This window comes from Hyposmocoma kahamanoa, unplaced genomic scaffold, assembly GCF_003589595.1.
Source record: "Hyposmocoma kahamanoa isolate Upper Pololo Valley unplaced genomic scaffold, ASM358959v1 85, whole genome shotgun sequence".
Classification (NCBI taxonomy): Eukaryota; Metazoa; Arthropoda; class Insecta; order Lepidoptera; family Cosmopterigidae; genus Hyposmocoma; species Hyposmocoma kahamanoa.
In genome coordinates, this window is record NW_020654242.1 from 104495 (window position 1) to 128924 (window position 24430).

The following is a 24430-nucleotide window of genomic DNA, read 5'->3' on the forward strand; positions in this document are numbered from 1 at the left end:
TCTAAAACATTATTAATTAAGAGCAATTACCGGTAGCCGCATTCAAATGACGTTTTAGTAAGTGAGAAAGAGAAAGCGGTCGCATTCCAATTGCTCTAAATACAACAGCCAAGAGTTGCAGATAGTGCTGCTCAGTGTCGGCTTTACCTATGGTGCATGGTGTTAAGGTGGTTTTCCACCGGCGAGGCGAGACGAGGATTCTCTCGTGGCCCATCTTGGGAACAATTGCTTCCCAACATCATTTATAATTGCACCATTTGCACTCGAATTTCTACTACCAGAGAGCGCACGGGTATTGATTACACCCGGCGCTACATTCGCTAGCGCCGAGACTGGTGCTGTTTTGGATTTGTCGAATTAGTTTACTTATACAAATGTAGCGACAGAATCAATTTGAATTAATATTTTAATAGCATATCCTGTAACGGGTCTTCACTTGTAAAAGGGGCTGTTTTTGTTTTTGAGGTAACCAAAATTACGATGGTGTTATTTAATCTGATATTTTATGTCTATTGAGCACTTAGTGGTTTGTCGGATTGTTTTGGATGTCATATATTTTATCATTTAAGTCGATAAAAGTTCATTCTTGTTTTTTTAGCAACATTTTTGTCTTTGCGGGATGGTCTTCGACTATTTTTGCCAAATAAGCAGCTGATAATAGTTGTGTATTATGACCTAAATACATTTGATTCTATTTGTCCTTAACCACCTATTTAGAGTTATAATTTTCACTACAAACTAAACATTTCTGACTTGTGGGTTCAACAAATTTCAGTCCAGAGAAAATCAATATTATAAGCTCTTTCTTATCAGTAACTTATCCGCAGCTTCTGACCACTTCTCTTCAATATTGTTGATGTATATTGCAATTCCTTCCTCTCGTATATTCTTGCCAATTAATTTGAATAAGAATCGTAAATTACTTCCAATATTATTGCCTAAATCACTACCTTACTAAACACAGCAAGAGATAATTATTTCAATGCTTTATTATCAGAGGTATCTGCAGATTTGGTTTCGTCGTATTCGTCAAAAGTAGATAAATCCGCATTCTTTGCACTCCTATCGTTTAGTTCTTTAAAAGGAGGCGTTTTGAACTTGGAGTCGGGAAGTATTGTATCCAAGAAAACACTGAACTCTGATTGAATATCATCAGGCTCGATGATCTTTGGACTTTTATGAGATATTTTAGATATCTTTCGAGAAATCGCCGACCCTTTTTGTGATATTATCGATCCTATCTTGGAGAGCTTTGAGCTTTTTTTGGCAATCGGCATTTCCGTCCCTGTTCCGCTTGATCCTCCATTTGAACTTGGATGGAGAATATCTGATTCTTTCTGGGACATTCTAAGCGTATTATCCAATTCCACTCGTTGCACGCAGTACGTTCCTGTAATTTTCGATGCTATGTGGTAGTTTGGCGACTCGGTGTCGAACCTTGATGGCCTAACTATGCATCCACAAGATATTTCCGGCTGAAGTCCGTCAGATTCATTATCGGACCATGGTGATCTGTTGTCCACTTCAACCTGTTCAATACACACTTGTAAGTTGTTCATATTAAATCTGTCATCTGTAAAATAGAAATAAAGAACGTGTCAACATCATCATCATCAACTCATTTTATATATCCCACTGTTGGGCACGGTTCTCACGGTTGGGGATTTCACACGCTTTCCGAGGGTTGTAAACCTTCTTCAACGTAAACGTTTAATCACGATGTGTTCCTATACCGAAAAGATTATGGTAAATTTAAAATTAAATTTCGCACATAAAATCCGAAAATCTCAAGAGGTGGCGGCCCCAGATTCGAAGCCACGACCTTTGCTTGAGAAGTGGTAGGTCAAACTATTAGAAAAGCATGTGTAAATGAAAAAAAAATATTATTATAAACACATAGTGTCAGTAAGACGCGGAATGCTGCAAAGCCCCAATTTCTTATATTGTATTTTTTTTATATAATTTGCGATGCAAACGAAACATCGATTTTTTCGAACATCGATATATCGTCCATGATGTTGAAACCCAAAACATCGTTAATCATGAGCCATATTTTATGAACGATGTTTTATCATTACGCCATCTTCCGTCCCGTCCATGATCTACAGCTACACATAGAAACAGATACTTCTCTCAGTCACAACCGTAGATTTTTCTGTTTTGCGTTTCGTTCGCTCTGCAATGCAAATTACGCACGCAAAAACTTTCTATAATAATATAAGTTTGATTATTGTACTTATTTATATAATTTCGGTTAAAAAAGTAGTATTTATTCGATATATGTCACCGTAAAATTGTAACGTGAGACTATAAACTAACGGCAGGTTAGGTTAGATTGTAATCTATCGACGTGCGATTATAAACTGACGGAATACACAATTTTACGATATATATATATATATTTAAATAGTGACAAAAACATAGAAAAAAATCGATACATCGTTCATAAACTTCCATGTTTTTAACATCGATGTTACACTTTTAAAAATATCGTTGTTCTAATATGTTGACCGATGTTGCATCCCTATATATATAATCAAGTGACGGTACGAACAAGTCGTGCTGGTGACGTTAAGCTACACGCCTGTCCATAACAATTGCAGTGCCACCCAGAGCTTTAAATCGCAAAGATCTGAGAGGCATTGCCACTGGGCCCATCACCCGGAGATATAAGTTGACAAGTCTCATGGGCAGAAATACGTAAGGAGCTCTACTGCTGCTTTGTTTCTCTATCTATCTATTTCTTGTTTTGTTTCTTGTTTATTTTAAATACTAACACACATGGACTCTTGTGGTCTGAATAAATAATTTTAATTATTAATACAAAGATCGAACATTTAGAAAACATTCCTTCGCTCCGGGATTCGGACTAACATCTTCTGGCAAAAAAGTAGTTTAAAATGGAAACAAAGATCTCCAACAAACACATGGAAAAGTTGGTGAGGCCCGTTGGTTCGTTCCGTGGCTTAGTTGGTATAGCGTCTGGCACGGTATGTTAGAAGACGTCGGTTCGAATCCGGCCGGATCGAAGAAATGTTTTCTAAGTGTTCGGATCTTTGTTGTTAATAATTATAAAAAGTTTTAATTTAATTTTAATTTTTGTTTATTTTTACGCGATTACTGTCGACACTTGTGATCCGATTTCATATCCGTAGGGGGGTGGAGCTCAATAGTGAACCCATTCGAATTTGAAGAAAATATCACTTCGGGTTGCAAATTAAGGGATGCAGCCGGTTTATTGGATTTCACCCACATTCCGTTAGCCAATTTCAATAAAACTTGGCAAATAGAAGATGTAAATATCACAAACTTTTGAAACGTCTTATTATACAAAAGTTATTAACTATATGCATGAAAAATGTTAATGGCCATACGAAGGCAATTAGTGTTACCTACATGAGCACACATTACGTCTGGAGCAATTATTTTCAAATTCAAGTTCTTCCAAATTAAAAATCAGGGATAGTGACACGTTTTGCAAAAAAAAAAAAAACAATTTGACCACCACAACAACAACGTTAACGTTTACGTCGCCGTTGAATGTGTGAATGTGTGCAAAGGTTTACTCGCTGCGCGTGTAAAATACGCCGTGTGCATGACTCTTAGCGCGCGTTTATTCGACACGGCAAAATATGCTCTATTTATTTAGCTTCTACGTTTCAACTTAAATGAGCGTATCGGACGCGCGGGTCTTGGCGTCTTCCCTTTCATAGTGCCAAAGCGGCTACAAGCGGGCAGATAAACACTTCGAAATCGCAAAGACTACACTAACAATTTGAAGTGAAACGTTGGGAGACAGCAGCTCAAACCTGTGCTATGAGTTTCGTGGTTTTCTACACCTGATCACAGCTGCAGAGGGCTTACTATAAGCTCTTAAAACATTATTACTTTAATCTTACATTGACTTTTCGTAACATGACTATGATGTGGTGGATTATTGAAGATGACATAGGCAAAAATAAAAGAAGAAGTATCTAACATATTTATAAAAAAAAAAATTCTGAAAACTTTGTGGTGCCATCCATTTGCCAAGTTTTATTGAAAGCGGTAACCGGAAATTGCGCGAAACCGGATTCACCCCTAGTTTCTCACACTTACAGGTGGAATATTTTCTTCAAATTTTAAATGGGACCAATACTGAGGTATCCTCTGTTCAACAAAAAAAGTCTCGTCAAAATCGGTCCACAAATACCGGAGTTATTGCGTAACATACATACAAAAAAAAATACAATACAATTTTCTCAATTCCTCAATCTCCTACATTTTTTGAAGTCTGTTAATAAAACCGTGAGCATTGGTTTTCGAGATTGTTACACTTTGGAAATGAAACCGCTTTTAGCCGACTTTAAAAAAAGAAGATTCTCAATTCGTTTGTTTCTGTGTGTGTAAGTTAAGTGATTTTGTGAATTATTTTTTTGTTGAGAAGAGGGTAGGTACCCTCTTACCCTCAGTAGTGGTCCCATTTAAATTTGAAACACTGTGAATAAGACCTTCGGTCTTCTTTGACGGTGTCCGCGCGGTTGTATTTGTAGTGTATTTATGAAGGTATTTCTGTATAAAGTGATGTCATTCTACCATTTTGTTTACTCAGGGTGATTTTAAATAAAACAGTAATTAACCAACATTCGTGTGTTTCACTACAGCGACAACGGTGCGAGTGTTTAATTGATTCACACCCTTTGGCCGGTACCAGTTTTTGCGCCTCCCCTACTACTACTACCCTACTATTTAGTTAAATTGTCATAATTATAAAAACTATACGTTTTCTAGCATACCGTGCCAGACGCTATATAAACTAAACCACGGAAAGAACCTGCGAACCTCACGAATTTTTCTATGTGCTTGTTGTCGTGCCTTTGTATTTGGTTTTTCAACGACTTTTTAGTCGTAGCGCCATCTATGAGAAATCTATGAAAATTTTATCACCCAGTTACCTTTACAGCTACCAGCCCTGGCGTGAGATGTCGCTATTCACTGTATTTTAAATTTTTATTGAATTGATATTCAATTATTTATTGTGAAATTACTCCACTAGTTAGTTACTTTGTTTTTCTGAGTGTTCGATCTTTGTATTAATAATTATAACAAACTAGTGGACTAACTTCATATAAAAATAATTGAATATCAATGGAATAAAAAAAAAATTAAATGTATACTACTTAAATTAGTAAACAGATCGAGTTCTTAGGTTTTCGCGATTGTTACACATAGGAAATGAAACTATTTTTCCGGATTTAAATCGCGTATATTTGTTTTTTCAAACAAACCGACGTTTCGGGCCCTTTACAAATATATTTCGTGAAAACTTTCGCGTCATGTAACTGGGCGTTTAGGCTTCGCTAACCCATCGAGTATCACGGATTTATATATTTCTTAAACTGAGTCGCGCACTTCGGTATACCAAAATTACAAATTTACACCTTATTGGGTTATTTATTTATTTATTTATTTATTTATTTATTTATTTATTTATTTATTTATTTATTTATTTATTTATTTATTTATGTTAAAATGTATTTTAAGTAAAAGTAAAAAACCGAGCCCCGTGAGATAGCTAAGTAGTGGTCTGTTTTGTTTTTTATTTATTAAGGCTTTGGCAAAGCCATCAGCCTAAACATGAAGTTTAAATATGTTTCTGTAAATATGGCCGCCACAAAGAGGATAGGCAATTTGAGGCGGCGTGTTTTTATTGACTCGGGATTCCTTAAAACGGGCCGATACGGGTATTGTAGTTCGAGATTCGTATAATTTCGCGTTTTAATCTTCGATTAAGGCACAATAGCACTATCCTATTCCACTTTAAACTAGATTTCACAAAATAATTGAAAGTCAAAATAAAAACGACACTTTTCCCTCCAAAAGGTCCAGAGCGAATCTCCGTAGTGGTCTGTCCTTGTTTAACAAGTTGCCAACGCTAAATAAAATCTTCTTAGGTAGTGTCTAATCTATTAACTTTTTTAAATTTTGGTTAATTAAAATTAGGTTAAAGGTTAATATGCTTTTACTGTAATAATACAAAGAAAATATATCAACAATAAAACCTTATATTATGAAGTAGCATATCAAATAAGTATACTAATTTGTATTGTGATATAATATTAGTAATTTCAGTCATCCATAAGCGGCCACATTTTCTGTAATAATCTTAGTACAGAGTACTATAAAACCCGACCTCAAAAGTACGTGGAATTACGTCTATTTGCTAAGTTTCATTGAAATATCCCCTAGTTCGCCACTATACAGGACTTGACACTGGAGATAATAAAAATCGGTTCTCACTACGACACTACTCAAAGTATATCGAGAGAAAAACGCCTTGAATTGGAGAAATAGCAAAATCAACTAAATAATTGCTAAAAGTAATTGCTCCTAAATTAAAGTTAGGCGCTATTTATAAAAATGAATCTGCATGCGTGAACAGCCACCCTTTGAGGTGGATGGTTTTCTTCAAAATGAAATGGGACCACTATGGAAATACCCCCTTTCCAACAAAAAAAGAATCATGAAAATCGGTTCACAAATACCGGAGTTATCGCGTAACATACATACAAAAAAAAGAAAAAAGAAAAGAACATACAGTCGAATTGAGAACCTCCTCCTTTTTTGAAGTCAGTTAAAAATTAAAAAGTTACAAACAATATGGCTGGCTGAAAAATGAATGAACACCCTGTTAGAAAGAGATGCATCACTAATTTGAAGCCTCTCACTCGCCTCGTTTTATTAACTTAGTACGCGGTCCAGTTTAATATACAAGTCCGTGTCGAGTATTTGTAAAAAAAGAAAGGTACTATACCTTTGGGTACTTTGTTATTGCTTTTTCGATCGCTGTCGTCATCTCTTTTATTTGTTTTCGTGCCGTTTTTTGACACGAATATATCCTTTATTGATTGACGAACAGTTTCTGCAAAAGAAGGAGTTGCAATGCAAAATTCAGTAATTTTCTTGATTTTTTTTTCTTAGTGTTCCACCTATGCACAGCAATTTCCATTGTAGTTTAAGTAAGGCAACATTGATCGTTAGTGATTGAATAAATGAATGCCATTCCACTGACACTCTATAGAGCCTCAACAGCCTTTGCAACTAGATTTTAACAGAATAACAAATATTATCATAAATGCAATATTATCTCAATGGAGTCTTATTAGAATTACAATGATCAGTGGTTTCATGAAAGTTAGAAGAATTGAGGCCCTGTTCTCTATTATGGCGCATGTACACGCTAAGAAAAGCCCCGGGTCTATGCAAGAATTCGTGTCGTTTCTACACACGAACTGTGTACAGTGCCTCGGACAAGAAAAAAATCTTGTCTACAACCGTGAAGGTCTAAAACTCGCCCGGATTATTTAAAAAACTCTTTACGATTAAGTCTGCACAACTATGGAACGAACTCCCGTCTGAAATCCGACATTCAAAGTCGCTTCCCATTTTTTAACCGACTACAAAAAAGGAGGAGGTTCTCAATTCGACTGTATGTTCTTTTTTTTTGTATGTATGTTACGCGATAACTCCGGAATTTGTGAACCGATTTTCATGATTCTTTTTTTGTTGGAAAGGGGGTACTTCCACAGTGGTCCCATTTCATTTTGAAGAAAATCATCCACCTCTAAGGGTGGCTGTTCACGCATGAAGATTAATTTTTATAAATAGCGCCTAACTTTAATTTAGGAGCAATTACTTTTAGCAATTATTTAGTCGATTTTGCTATTTCTCCAATTCAAGGCGTTCTTCTCTCAATATACTTGAGTAGTGAGAACCTATTTTTATTATCTCCAGGGTCAAGTCCTGTATATATTTCAATGAAACTTAGCAAATAGACGTAATTCCACGTACTTTTGAGGTCGGTTTTTTTAGTACAATGTACTGAGATTATCAAAACTGGATTGCGTAAATATCTTCTGACACTGTCCTAGTCTGCAACGTGTATTTATTTATTAGTAAGTATAAGTTTATTAAGGTATATTTATGTATACTAATATACATGTAGGTATACTATACCGTTATTTATTATTTGATAAAATATAATCGCTCTTAGCGACAAGGCCGCCTTTGCCCACATTAGTTTTAAGCTGTCTATGTACTGTTTTTGTTCCTGTTAAAGTGTAGGTACATCTATCTATCTATCTTGTCTACCCCCGACTCGACGCACTCTGCCGCTATTGTATGGGGCGCATTGGCAGTAACCGAACGTTATGCGCGTGGACTGCGTTGCAAAGTGCCACTGTTGCACCGCTAATTTTATTGGGACAATAAAATGCATGACTTACTTTATAAATTTAGTTTATAAACGACCCGTATTGTAGGACAAAACCTTAGAGATTTATAGAGATAAACGAAGTACTTTTGAGGCACGAAGAGAAATATTTATTATTCTTAAGGAAGATTTTCAAGAAATGACAAATACAGAAAAAAAGTACTATGGTAAATACAAACATTAATTTTTAAGTATTTCCTATTATTATTAGTACGTAGTCGTAGAATTATAATTAGTACTCGTCAATGCACTGACACGTTTACCCTACAAACGTCTGCCCGAAAGCATTCCTATCGTGTACATATTCATCATTTTCTTGTCTGCAACAGACACGACATGTTTTCGTGGCTAGATCCGAGAAAGTTCTTGTCGTTTACAAGACCATTCTCATCTTTTCTGTAGCAGACACGTCAAATTTCTTAGCTTGTACACGCGCCGTAAGAAATTCGAAGTGTTAGACGTTTAGAAGACGTGTCAGAAGTGTACGGATGTTAGACGGGGACGGGAAGCAACACCCGACACCGACAAACACAGTTAACACAATAGTTTTGTAACTCAAAATATGTGAAATTCATGATTATACTATTTAATACAATGGTATTATAAATCAAAAATTTTTTTTTTTGGAATTCATGAAAATCGAATTACACATTTCCGAGAAAAAATATTAATATTTATGTATAGGTTAAAGTTTATTTATTACAGACATCTAAACAATTTCCCACTACTTAAAAATAAAAGGAGAACAATAATTTCATAAATAATTTTGAATAAGGAATTATTTCTCCAAAACTTAATTTGTCTCATTTTGAGTTAAGTACATATCTTTTAATTGTTTCTTGCAATATTCTCGCGACGGTTTTATTGACATGTAGACAATCAAATTTTACATTCAAAAATAGTATAATCATGAATTTCACATATTTTGAGTTACAACACTATTGAGCGATATGTTGACTACTAAGCAACACCCGTCCACGCGCATAAGCGTCCGTTTACTGACAATGCACCTAACCCCGCCCCGTTACAATAGCGGCAGAGCGCGTCGTGACGGGGTTAGACAAGATTTTTTTCTTGTCCGGCGCCGAGGCAGTGTACACAGTTCGTGTGTAGAAACGACACGAATTCTTGCATAGACCCGGTGATTTTTCTTAGCGTGGACACGCGCCCTTAGACGCTTATAGAAGTGCAGCCTAGCGTCTCAAGGCGAGGCATTTCAACGCGAGGCTAGATTTCAGAAGGTGAGGTGTGCGGAGTCGCCTCTCGCGTCTTGCATTAATTAATATGAATAAAACAAGAACAGCCGACAAGCGCCTGATGGCGACTGACGGGGCAGCAGGCGGCGCGGCGTGTCGTTAAACCGCTGGGCAATTTTCAAGTTTTGAGATATATGTGGATTTAATAATTACAGGGCTTCAGTTGAAAACCAAAATTTAGCAAGTTGCCTGTAGTACTTAAAGGGAAATATCTCCATATAAAAAAACTATATACAGTATTAGATTCTTTATTCTTAAATAATTCATTTTAGACCATTATTTTAGCCTATTTTCAGGATTTTATATAATTCCGATTATATAAAAGTACAACCTATACTATGACAAATTAGCCCATTCTTTAGACAATGTTCTTATGGTGTATCGTATATTTTTCGTAAGACCTTTATTTAATAGTAAATAATCATCGAGTATATAACCAGAAATAGAGACGAAATAAGGGCCAAATATTCCTGGCAACTCCTCAGTGAAGCATCACTTATAAACATCAACTCTTGTTTGCACTGAAATATAACAGCTCTAACAAGTGACCTGTGTGTACGTTTCTGTATATTCCAAAAATATTCTGTATTTATTGTAATAAAGATAATATCTCTAACAATTGCGTGCTGTTTCATTTGTTGGTGTGGGGAAAACAGCAAAATATCTAATTACAAAACGAACTGAATCAAATTTGATCGGCAATTTTCGTCCATTATAGCAAAGCTCAAGCTAACTGGTCGATTTGAATTGAAATAATTGACGACACCCGTCAATTGTTTCGAATTCGGGCTAGCCAATCGGAGCCCAGTTGTCACAGTAATGATATAGCCTTTGACCTACCAATAAATGGACGTCGGATTCGCGCTAAAAAGTGTCCGCACCTATAGGGCGTTAAAATAGCATACAGAGCGTCAATCGCGCAACAGTCTTCGTTTATTCGACTGACAGCGCGCTTGTCTATCATGCAGTACCAATAATAATAATTTCTAAAAATTACTGTAATAAAGTGCAAATACAGAATTTTGTAAAATATTTTCACTAAACAAATACATATATTGTGTTATCATGGATCTCATTTAAATGTGTTATTTTGTACTGTTTTATAGTATTTAATTTATATATAAATGAATCGTAAATATAAATTACAAAAGCAAACAAAATAATCAAATAGCTAACTGTCCTTTTTCGACACATTGCATGCGCAAAAGTTGGTAAGAGACCCATTACGTCAATTTCAAGAAGCTTAAAACTTCTTGGTCATTTTCAATTGTTCGAACCACAAGCGATTGAAATAAATAGGACAAAGAAACTATAGAGTTGCTTTGATTTTAATCTTATTTCTAAAATATTTTTTTTATTAAACGTTAGCAATAACTAACAAAATATTGTTGTACTCCTTTTACGGCTTGGGATTACCTATCAGAAGTCAGAAAATACATTTGCCCGAAATAACGTTAGCTCGAATTTTCACAATGTCAAATGTATTTTTTTAGATACAAAAGACGAAGATAGAGACAAAAGCTAATTTTGTCTTTGGGAAGAGCATCAAAATTACTCGAAAGCGTAACGGTTTTATTATAAAACGGTTTTCGGAATTACGTATATTTGAGTTTACGATTAGCTGGAATATCGGTACATTTCTTATATATATACACGCTTATTTTCACATTTACAGTAATATGTGTATGTATGTATCTGCCCATTTCCCTAAGTGAATTTATACTATAAATAATATATATAAAAATTAATTAATATTTACGACAAAGGCTACTCCATTACTCTTGTGTTCAAGTAATTTTCAGTCGAAGCTAAATATGGTGCATTTTGTTAAATTTCCAGTAGAAGCTGAATATGGTGCTTTTGGGCCCTTAAATTGTTGCAAGCAAAAATAGGCACTACTGCAATGAGGTTACAATTTAAATTAAATGTTTTAGTTTTATACCACTATGTTTGTATGGGTTAACTTCAGACATTTTTTTCGTGGTTTTTGTATTAGACCCGACGTCCATTTGTTGGTAGGTCAATGGATATGGCAGAATAATTTTCAAACAAATTAAATGACATTTCGTCTCTATTTATACTCGATGAAAATACTCGAACCCTTTGATCTAGGAAAACAGATTTCCCGCTTCTCGGCCTGAGACTCCCCTTAGGCGCTTAAGCAATTTTTAGTTCAATTTTGTCAAATATTGCCAAAGAGGCGCCTCTAAATATTATACGAAAATAGTAGTTGCGTGGCTTCAGCGCCACAGTGGTGCCACTGCAGGGCTTATATAAGCATTTAGTTTGAACGCGCCCTAAAACCAATTCTTGTGTTAAAATAACTTACTCTTTTTCTTCGATGCCTCCGCCAGATCCTCATTATCTTTATATTTTGGCATTGTGTTTTAGAGATAGATGTTTTGTGGCTTATAAAAGAAACTTTATTGTAGAAGTGTTTCGAGTTTCCTACGTCTAATTATCATTTCTTTTAATATGGAAGTAAAATAAGTATAAATAGTGTAAGAATGAAAAATGTTTGAAATATATATGGCAAGAATCGGTTTTTGTTTACGGAGCTTCTCCATGTCATAGAATTTTTAGTACATCTCAGCATTTTATGTTAGAGGTATAGGTTTTCCGAGGTACAAGTTTTTAGAGGTAGATTGTTTATTTAGAGGTAATGTTTTATTATTCTTACGTCTCTTAGAGAGGGAGATATTTTATATTTGGAATCTAAATAAATTATATCTTACGTGTGGTAAATAACGAAATTTCAACAGGCAACTTGTAAAAGTCATGAGTTTAATTTTCAATTTGAGGTTTAGATTTCTGCATAGGTATTTTTACAGCTTCCAAGGATTGTTTTTCTTATTTTTAAGGGTAAATCTTTTAAAACGTTGAATGAACGATAGGTTTGCTTTTCATTTCAATGCATCTTTGTCTATTGTTTAGTAAATTGAAAATTTTCTTCGATGTCTTTACAAACCACGTGCAGAATTGGTTAATAATAGATTTCGAGGAAGAAGTTTTCTTTTCAAAGATGCATTTAGAAGTGTAGCGTTTTAAACTATATATTTTGTTTCGTCTAATTTTCGAAGAGGTGCGAAGGTTTTTAAACAGCTCCGAGGTTTGGAGGATTAAATCGACGCAGCAATCATTTGTGTCTGACCAAAGCATTAACCTAACTATAAAAAAAGTATTTATATATGTTAAAAAATAGTACAGAAATAAGCTAGTTTGTTGAACGTGTGTTAGAGTGATCAATGTAATGTAAATATACAGGATGTTAAAATGTATTTAAACGGCTTTTTTTCTTGATAATCAAGTATTCTTTAACGAGATTCTTGTAAAGAGGCAGTGTGTACATCAGTTCGGTAATTATTATTTTCACACTGAACATCTGAAAACAAAAACATTATTATTATTTACAATAGCAAGTGACGGGACGAACAAATCATGCGCCTGATGGTGAGTTACGCGCCTGTCCATAACAGTTGCAGTGCCACGTGGAGCTTTAAATAGCACAGATCTGAGACATAATTTGACAATTCTATGGCAACACACACACTGTCATACACACACCAACACACATACGTAATAAGATTCAAAATAAAGAATGTTGAAAATTGTTAAAAATTGTTTGTTTTGACGTTGTTTGGAAATGTAAAAATTAAACACAAAATTAAGTATAAGTTAAAATGTTACATGTGCATTTATAGCTATGGAAGAGCGGTGCCTCCTAACACAGGCTTGATAAGCTTAATAGGAGGTACCATCATCATTTTATTATTATTATTATATGGGATTTTTAGTGCACCTTAATGGGTGTCGATAAAAGCAGTGTGTGTAAACACACACACTTTTGAATTTTGTATACAAGGGTTGTCGGAAGGTCCAGCTTCTCCAAACTCTCCCACAGGCTTCTTAGAATAACGCCAGTGGTGGACAAAATGGACAAAATTATTATTGTTATTTAATTTTTTATTTCTTTTTCTTTTTTTTTCCTGTACTTTGGAACCAGGTACGGGCCTAAGTATTCTGGTTCGGCTTTGATATTGTGATGAGATGTGAGTGAGTGTTGATTTTTTGTGGAGTTTGTTGAATCAGGTGTATTTAAGAAACGACAGACTATCGAGCTTGTGTCTAGGCGGTATGAAGGGTTTTCGGTATGATATCAGTTGACAAAATCATAATGGGGACTACGTTAATGGTTTCTTGGTGCCAAATCTGTTTGATTTCGTCTGCTAAAGGTATGTATTTTTGTGTTTTTTCAGTGTGTTTCTGTTTTAGGTTGTTTGTATTGGGAACGGCAATATCTATGAGGTAGGTGGTCTTTGTAGATTTTACAGTTAGTGTTATATCAGATCTGTTGCTGGGCTGTTGCATCGGTGATGTCTCGATCCCAACGCATATTACTGCTTGGCAGCAGAAATAGGTTAGGTGAGGCAGTACTTCCCTGGACGAACTCTTTCACAAGGAGCTACTGCTTCTAGTATATGCATATGCAAGATTTGACGTTGGCTCCGCCCAAATTTGTGAAACAAATATATGCCTGAAGTTCGCGTGACATGCTTCAGGAGATGTTGAATTTTGCGCATTAAAAGTACCAAATTCGTTTTAGCGGAATAATTCTAAAACTAAAGGGATTAAAAAAATCCGTAGTGACAGTTGTCGATCATGCATAAATATAATTAATTATCTAATTTTTGTCCTAATAACCTGTAGCATTTCGAGGATAAATCGAAAAAATGTGAAAATTAGAGGTCATTTCGTGATTTTTATCTATCGAGGAAACTTTATTGTTTTATGTTTCTGATTAATGTCTATGCTTGAATATATCGTGTAGTTACTCATACAATATTTTATTTTTAACTGTAAAGTGGATATACCCCTCTAAAATCAAATCGAAGATTAGGAATTTTTCCTCTGCTCCCTCTTAAGACTTGAATCAATGCTCAAGCAATGCTTCATTGATTGATGATCGCGGCGATACTGGAGTCACGTTCTGGAATACGACCCTGACAGTCCTTCTACTATTTTTATGTTAATCAGTATTGCCATTTTCAATGATAATTCTGTAACCATTCTAAAAGAGGAATATTTCCCAAGAAATATACTATATTGAAATAAATAATAATTTAAGGTCTGCACAAAAATTACTAAAACTTTACAACGTGTAAAGAACCTTGGTTGCTAGAAAGCATGGCTCCTGGTGTAAGACGGTCCTCGAATGGCGACCTTAGAGACAAAACGCCCCAAAGGGAGATCGCAGACGCGTTGGAAGGCTGACATAAAGAAAGTGGCGGGATTGAATTGAATACAGGTGGCACAGAACCGAGAGAAGTGGCAGAAATTGAACGAGGCCTACACCGGTATGGTCGAGAACGGATAGGAAGAAGAAAGAATACTGAGGTACCCTCTTTCCAACACAAAAAGAATCTAAGAATCTAATCTCTAAGTCTAATTCTGAGTGTCCGATCTTTGTATTTATAATTATAACAAACTAGTGGAGTGAAATTATTCCACAAGAAATAATTGAATATAGATTCAGTATAAATTTAATTACAGATAATACATCTCTAGCCAGGACTGGTAGCTCTAAAGTTACCTAACTGGGTGACGAAATATTTTCATGAATTTCTCATAAATGGCGCTACGGCTGAATAGTTGTTGAACACCAAATACAAAGACCCGACAACAAGCACATAGAAAAATTCGTGAGGTCCACTGGTTCGTTACGTGGCTTAGTTGGCATAGCGTCTGGCACGGTTTCCTAGAAGACGTCGGTTCGAAGGATTTTTTCTAAGTGTTCGATATTTGTATTAATAATTATAAGAAACTAGTGGAGTAATGCCACAAAAAATAATTGAATATCAATTCAATACAAATTTAAGTACAAAAAGAAATCACACTCGCAGACCCGCACCAGGGAAACTCTGTATCGCGGGGCTGTACTACGAGAGTGCGAACGCCGATTACGCGAATGACGATAGTGCGAAGACGGTTGCGCGAAATCTTAAATGCGCGATAGTTCATTTGTGCGAAAGCTTGAATGCACGATAGTTCATTTGCGCTAATGAAGATAGCACGAAGACATATATGCGAAAACTGGACGGCAATTTAATTGTTGCGAGTACGCCATAATAAAGTTTTACAGAAGTGAACGTATACTTTTTATGAAAGCTTTTGAAATAATTGCAACAACCGGCAGCCATGGGAGTCAAATCTGACTTTGTGCTATCGTCATTCGCGCAAATGAACTATCGCGCCTTTAAACTTTCGCGCAACCTTCTTCGCACTATCGTCATTCGCGTAATCGACATTCGGAATTTGCGGAGTACACCGCGATACAAGCTTTTCCAGAATTTCTATTTATAAGTAAAACTGTTACTTACTGTTATTTCCTAAAATGCCGCCTAATAAGGTGGAATATAAGCAAGGAAATCATTTTTTATCCGTGGCATCGCCGACTCCGGCGCGTGATGGCAGTATCAAATGTATTGTTAAAAAATAAAATTATAGCAGGTACTATTTACATCCAATACAATTTCTTTATAATAACTCCATGAATTTTCACGATGATTCTGCTAAAGTCAGGGTTAAAAATGACTATGTATGGTAGTTTTGGTAAAAATAATATAAAAATTCAGCTGACGGTTGTATGTACTTTAAATTTTTTTTCGACTTTTGACAAAATCATGTCTAATTATTATTATGTCAAAATCATTTGCTCTTCTTTGTGTCAAATTTTTTGTTTCGACACAAAGAATTTTTGCGAAAGAGTTTCACAAACCTAAGTCAAAGTCATATAATCTTGATTTCATAGGTAAGCAAATTACACACAATATTGAAATCGTCATACTGATTAATCTCTATTGCTCATTCGTAATGCAGATTCCCCTGAGAAGAATAGCCAAGAAACTCTAGTGGTTGCTCTTTGTAAATAAACATTTGAATATATTTATTATTACAATATTTAATTTAAACATCTTAGATCGCGAATACCTGCAAGAGCTAAACAGGCCACAGATATTGTCATCCAAGTACGCAGAACCTGTATAATAACTTAATTAGTATAAAGTTTTGTTTCACTATGGTTTTCAATCAATCAATCAGCCTATTGCAGTCCACTGCTGGACATAAGCCTCCCCAAGTGTACGCCATAGTGCCCTATCACCCGTTTTCCGCATCCAATCACTACCCGCGACCTTCTTCAGATCGTCGGTCCATCTTGCGTCCTACGTTACGTTTGCCGAAACGCGGTCTCCACTCGATAACCCGGCTACTCCATCGCTCATCGGTTCTGCAACAGATGTGGCCAGACCACTGCCACTTCAGCTTGCTACATTTCTGGACGATGTCCACAACTTTAGTCTTATGATAACTTCGTTCCGGACTTTGTCCCTTAACGAGATACCTGTAAACAATGATCTTCAGGCACTGCGGGAGTGGTGACGAGAAGACATGGCGCAGTTTCCCAAATGCTGCCCAGCCCACTATGGTTTTCAACCTTGTAAAAGGCATTTGAGTATCTCCTGGAACCTTATTATAGAAGCGTATACGTTACCCCTTAAATGAATTTGTGACTGTGAAAACGACTGAACAAGAACAGCTAGTTTGTTTTTATTCCTCATATTAATGTTACTTGTACAATTAAACAGAGAAGTTGTTTCCAGCAAACTGTTAAATATAGAAAATCTGTTTTTAAACTGTTATATAAAGAAATTTTGCACAAAGAGACGCCTAAAGTACAAGTACACATTTACTTAGTTTAGGCATCGCAATTACACATTAGGTTCTAATATTAAAATGTATACTATGCTATAATTATTAATACAAAGATCGAACACTCACAAAAAACACTCAGATAAAATTCCTTGGATCCGGTCGGATTCGAACCGACGTCGTCTTGCATACCGTGCCAGACGCTATACCAACTAAGCCACGGAACGAACCAACGGACTTCACGAATTTTTCTATGTGCTTGCGTCGTCTTTGTACTTGGTCTTTCAACGATTTTTTAGTCGTAGCGCCATCTATGAGAAATCTATGACAGATTTATCACCCAGTTAGTACCTTTACAGCTACCAGTCCTGGCGAGAGATGTCGCTATTCACTGTATTAATTAAATTTTTATTGAATTGATATTCAATTATTTTTTGTGAAATTACTCCACTAGTTTGTTATAATTATTAATACAAAGATCGAACACTCAGAAAAAATACTCAAGTGTGTGTGAGTGAATCAATATAAAAATAAAAATATACTATGCTATTATACTATGCTTATTATGAAGATTTATGCTATACTATGAAGATTGTATAATTTCGGTTCCGTTCTTAATGCTTATTTTAATGCTATAATAGCTTTATTTACGTTTGTTTTAGTCGTATTGTTTTAGATTAAGTTATATTAAAATAAATTTATCTTTATCTTTATGTCTGTCACTATTTTTCATAAAAATATACTTCAAAGTCAAAGAATCATTCATTCCATAGGTAAAATAAATTTACACTTGAAAACGTCACATTTAAGCTACTGCTCGTTCACTACGCTGACCTCCCTGAGAAGAACGAGCAAGAAACTCTAGGGATTGCTCTTTTCAAATAAACTTAAATGCTATGGAGTGCACTTTGAATCAAATTTGGGTGGAATCTGGAGCCATGTCGCTTTCCATACATCTCTATCTAACACGTAATCTTCAATTTTGTAATATGATTTTTCGATCAAAATATTTTTAATGTAGTTTTTAAACTTAGGAAATGATAAACTTAATATATGCTCCGGAATCTTGTTGTAAAAACGTATACAGTTCCCCATAAAAGAGTCGTTTACCTTGGTTAAACGAAATCGTGGTACCATGAGTTTGGATTTAGCTCTAAGGTTAATGTTATGGATATATTCTTTCTTATTGAAATTATGTATATTTTTACGGGCATATAAAATGTTTGAGTAAATGTACTGTGATGCCACAGTCATGATACCAGTCTCCTTAAACTTTTCTCTGAGAGAAACCCGAGAGCTTAGACGGTACACAGAATGAATCGCTCGTTTTTGCAATGCAAATATGGTTTGAATATCTGCCGCTTTACCCCATATATCTTCTTGCTTATTGAAATTATGTATATTTTTATAACATAAATTACATTTTCATAAACGTACGGAAACGTTATTGTAAGAATGTTAATTTCTTTAAACTTATTCTACCTATAAAGAAAAAGGGTTCGTAGCAATTCACTGGTAGATAATAGAAACATGGAAACTTGAGAGTTTGTGGCCTATACACACGGCGTATTTCATACACGCTGACGACGCGCATAAACGTGATTCAGTCGTAGCCAGTACACCTATGCACACTGTCACAAATTCATACGCGCCTTATTGCAGCGCGTGTGTATCGCGCATTTTTATAAAAGATAGATTTAATTTTAGTTTTGTTTGTTAATTTCAGTTAATTTTTTAAATGAAAAAGTCTTAATGTAAACTCCAGTTGCAGCTGCAAGCAGATGACGCGCGTTTACGGTGCCCTAATAATGGCGGCGTGAACGCGCGCCCCTCCCCTGCCCCTTTCCTCAGTATTCGATGCAAAGGCGCTTTGAACAGGCGTTTGTATAGATACAAACGCAACATTCTGCTTTTCGAACATCTTCGGCGCCGTAAACGCGCGTTCAACACGCGTTCAAAGCGCGTTCGTGAAACGCGCATGGGACGCGCGTATAAAATACGCCGTGTGCATAGGCCCTTATACTTTCATTTGGTATTAAGAACGAATTTTTCGAAATTCAACCCCTAAGAGGGTAGAAGATTATCCTCTTTTACCTAGAAGATTTTTAGTAGAAGTAGAGCTCATTGGGAAATTTATTATATTTTGTAAAAATTCATGGAACAAAAGTTGTTGTCTATGATGCCAGTAATGTAATCTTGCGAGGTTATTAATATTGTACAAATAACCCTGATCAATTGTAAATGCTTAATAAGATATGAAAGTGCAGAATATTACAACTATGCACACAAATTAATTGGTACCACATATGAACACTCGTAACATCATCAAAAGATCCTTCCATCTGTGATCGACATCATTACTATAAGTGAAGTTTTTCATTAAACAAAAGAGACCCCTATTTAAAAAGGGCAGTTTCATTATTAGTAAAGTCATTACGTTAATTGTTTGTTAGACATGTGTCTTAAGTTTCTTTTTTATAATAAGCTACGCGCCTCTCCATAAATTTACAGTGCCACTCGGATCTTCACATCGCAAAGATCTGAGGGGCACTGCCACTCGTCTGTCAACCAGAGACATAAGTTGACAAGTCTTATGTGCTCATATTACTGCTTGGCGGCAGAAATAGGAAAGGTGGTTGTACTTCCCTGGACGATCTCTTTCAACAAGGAGCTCTACTGGTACTCATTTTAAGTAGTAACTCGACAACTACCACCCCGCGCTCCTGCGTTTTGCATCACACGCTACCACACTGAGTTAAGACCGTTTATAGCGACTATTCAGATAATTTTAACAAGGTTATAAACCACTATGCACCGTGACCTGGATCATGGCAATAAAATAGAAATGTATTGAAAAGTTGAACATAAAGGAAAGGCGGTAACTACGGATTACCACAGCCCAGACACTTACCCCAAAAGGGCCGAGTTATGCGGTATTGCAGAATCTGGTAAAAGAATCAAAATCAAACCATGTTGACAGCGTCTGTAGCATAATCTCAGTACAGAGTACTAAAAAAACCGACCTCAAAAGTACGTGGAATTACGTCTATTTGCTAAGTTTTGTTGAAATATCCTTAAATTCGCCACTATACAGGACTTCACACTGAAGATAATAAAAATCTGTTCATCAAAGATTACATTTTTGAGTTATAAATGCTCGTTCGACATAAGTTCTATTAGATATGATTAATCCATAACGCGGAACCGACGCGACGTAGCCGTGGTAAGCAAATAAACAAATTTTTTAATAGTAATTTGTCTTAACCTACGAAGGACAAATCTGTATACAAATCTACATGTATACAAATCTACTTTGTATACAAATCTGTATACAAATCTGTTCAGTTTTAACATCTTCAAAAAAGGAGGAGGTTCTCAATTCGACTGTATGTTTTTTTGTTTTTTTTTTTGTATGTATATTACGCGATAACTCCGGTATTTGTGAACCGATTTTCATGATTCTTTTTTATTGGAAAGGGGGTACTTCCACAGTGGTCCCATTTCATTTTGAAGAAAATCATCCACCTCGAAGGGTGGCTGTCACTCATGAAGATTCACTTTTATAAATAGCGCCTAACTTTAATTTACGAACAATTACTTTAATGGTTGATTTTGCTATTTCTTCCATTCAAGGCGTTTTTCTCTCAATATACTTTGAGTAGTGTCGTAGTGAGAACCTATTTTTATTCTCTCCAGAGTCAAGTCCTGCATATTGGCGAACTAGGGGATATTTCAATAAAACTTAGCAAATAGACGTAATTCCACGTACTTTTGAGGTCGGTTTTTTTAGTACTCTGTATTGAGATTATCTTATTTCCTTGTCACTCTTTTGCTTGTACTTCCTTGTAATATTTGGCATTATAATGTTTGTAACTAAATCTTCTATTTATTTAAAATTAGTACGGACGTTAAAATTAAACGTTATCTTAATATGTTTCTTGTTTAATAATGTCACCTAATTTTGAGATAGTTTGCAATTGTATAGACTCAATTGAAAGCTTTGTAAAATGTCGTGAAATTTTAGTTGTGTATGGAAGTAAATTCTGATGAATAAATTAAAAGTAATGGAACAAAATTTGTTGTTTATGTTGTTAATTAAATGTTTATTGAATTGATATTCAATAATTTTTTTGTGAAATTACTCCACTAGTTTGTTATAATTATTAATACAAAGATCGAACACTCAGAAAAAATTCCTTCGATCCGGTCGGATTCGAACCGACGTCTTCTTGCATACCGTGCCAGACGCTATACCAACTAAGCACGGAACGAACCAACGGACCTCACGAATTTTTCTATGTGCTTGTGTCGTGTCTTTGTACTTGGTCTTTCAACGACTTTTTAGTCGTAGCGCCATTTATGAGAAATCTATGACAGATTTATCACCCAGTTAGTACCTTTATAGCTACCAGTCCTGCCGAGAGATGTCGTATGTTGTTAATATTATAAAAATATCCCTGTATAAATCGTAGACATGACAGGTGTTCGACCTCTCTCTGGACTACGATGCTGAATTACTGTTGAAAAAATATTTGTTGGCACTACAGGCAAATTCATATTTAAAAACTGTAGTATGGTGTAGATACGATATTGTGTATTAGATACGCCCGTAACCAGTTTTTTTCCTTTGCTTAACGAGTAGCACGAAATTGCTTTTCTAAACTAAAGAAACGCGTAATAATTTCTTGCGGTATCTGCGAAAGACGTTCAAAAAACAACCTATTTATTAATATGGAATTAAGTACGCAAACTTGTTAAGCGCCTAGACAAAAATGCGAGCAATGTTTTGACATAGCCGTATTGCGTTGTTTTTTAAAAAAGGAAGGTTTTAATTCGACTGTATTTGTTTTGTGTATTAATTATTCTGACACAAATGTGAACCAATTTCGGTAATTCTTTTATTGATCGAAAGGGGGTACCCCATGATCCCTTTCAAATTTGAAGAAAATAATCCACCTCTAAAGGTGACAAATTAGGGGTTGAATCATATTGGACCAATAAGTCCGTATTTGTTTGTAATAGTCTTATGAGCCGAGTTAGTAGAAAGAAGGAGAAAAATTATAATATATTTAACTAAATTACATTGTTATAATACATTATTACGTATATTATTACGTAAAATACATCATTAAAAGTTTAAGAAGACTGGTATCATGACCATTGGCTATGGCATTACAGTATATTTACTCAAATACTTTGTATGCCCGTAAAATATAACTATATAATTTCATTAAGAAATAAGATATCAATAATATTAACCTCAGAACTAAGTCCAAACTCATGGTACCACGATTTTGTTTAACCAAGGTAAACGACTCTTTTATGGGGAACTGTATACGTTTTTACAATAAGATCCCGGAGAATATATTAAGATTATCATTTAAGTTTAAAACTTACATTAAAAGTATTTTATCGACACACATATCATAAACACTTTACGATGTGGTCAAATATAGTTAAGTTTGTTAGAAGAAACTTCTTATCTGTGAAAATGTTATTATTGCTTCCATTGATTTACAAATAAATGGACGACGGGTCTAATATACAAACCACGAAAAAAATGTCCCAAGTCAACCTATTTAAACGTAGTGTCATGTAAAGGAATATGAAAAAGCTAAAACGTTGAATTTAAATTGTAATGTCATCGCAGTACTGTCTAATTTTGCTTGCTTCGCTGTCAGTCGAACAAACGAAGACTAAAGCGTGAATGACGCTCTGTACACGATTTTAACGCCCTATAAGTTCGGACACTTTTTAGCGCGGACCCGACGTCCATATTATTATAATTGTAAGTCAATGATTGCTTCATAAAAATTCGATTTTAATAAGACATTCAAATCTCGAACATCTCTGAAAAACAAAACAATTTCCTTCGACCTCAATTCTAACATCAGTCGAGATGAAGTTTTATTCGAAATGAAATGTCAATAGCAAACAATTTTGACGAATTCCACACGTTACTTGATATCGAACGATATGATAGTTGGGGCCGATTCTAGTTTGTCAATGAATTAAATAAAAACTACGATTTCGTGTTTTGTAACTGTACATAATTAAGCATTGAAACACTCGTGTGATGTTTTAAACCCACACTCATCTTTTAATGCCTTTAATTATTTAACAATCACATAAACTACTGTTAATTGAAAAGATATATTACAAAATTGAATAGTATGTGTTAGAAAATATGTATGGAAAGATGACATGAATCGAGATTCCACACAATTATGATTCAAAGTGTATTCCATGTCATTTAAGTTTATTTGAAAAGAGCAATCCCTAGAGTTTTTGCTCGTTCTTCTCAGGGAGGTCAGCGTAGTGAACGAGCAGTAGCTTTAAAAAATGCGTTTTCAAGTGTAAAAATTTTACCTAAAGACAGCCGAGTCCATTCTTCTTACTACCACCCTCAGAATAACATTAGGGCTCCCACGTAGTCGCAACATTTGTGACGCACTATTTTGCGCATGACTCAACACACAACAATATCTAACCACTATTTATTTATAGAACAAATACTGAATACCTATAAAGAAAACGAATCCAAAAAACTAACATTAGAAATTCTATACCAACGAAATAAAATACTTTCGGCCATTTTGTTTTTCCATGTCTTTGTTGTTTCTTTTGTTCTACTTTTACTTTGATGAGCTTCGTTTAAGATTAGAAGAAGATTAAATTACTTTAATTACGTAATTATTTGTGAAATTTGTCCTGTTCCTGGTCACAGTTAGCACCACATTACATTAAAAACACAATGTCAACGATAACCTAAGAATTGTAAGGTTTTCGCCATTGTTATATATTGAAAACAAAACTATTTTATCGGGTCTATCACCATCATCACCAACCCATTTATAAGTCCCACTGCTGGGCACGGGTCTCCTCCCAGGCAAGAATTAGACCATAGATCACCATGCTGGCCCAATGCGGAAATGAAATATTTGGTGAAGGCGGGATGACGATGTAAGGAGATCACATCGTCACAACTGTAACTTATTTTGAGCTTTATCAAGCACAATAATAATAATAATAACATTAATCATCCGCCGCCATCTTGGCGTGCAATAGCTAGGTATTATGTTACAAGTGGAGGTGCGCGTTTATACGAAAAACAATTTTTAATGTTTGCTTTCTGAAATAACAAAAGCACGCTTACAGTTTTGAGTAATTGTAAGCGTGGCTCAGTTCAAGTAACTTTGCATCAGTAGAAGCAGTA

The 24430-nt window shown here is 35.1% G+C and overlaps 1 protein-coding gene across 1 annotated transcript; it reads right to left on the reverse strand.

Annotated features, from left to right (window-relative positions):
• Nucleotides 1-760: 760 nt before the first annotated feature.
• Nucleotides 761-12588, reverse strand: LOC113234585. The gene is made up of 3 exons (XM_026469938.1): nt 11837-12588; nt 6794-6901; nt 761-1573 (listed from the first exon to the last, which is right to left on the reverse strand). The coding sequence occupies exons 1-3, from the start codon at nt 11886-11888 to the stop codon at nt 975-977; spliced, it is 759 nt and encodes a 252-aa protein (XP_026325723.1). The 5' UTR covers nt 11889-12588; the 3' UTR covers nt 761-974.
• Between the last annotated feature and the right edge of the window lie 11842 nt (nt 12589-24430).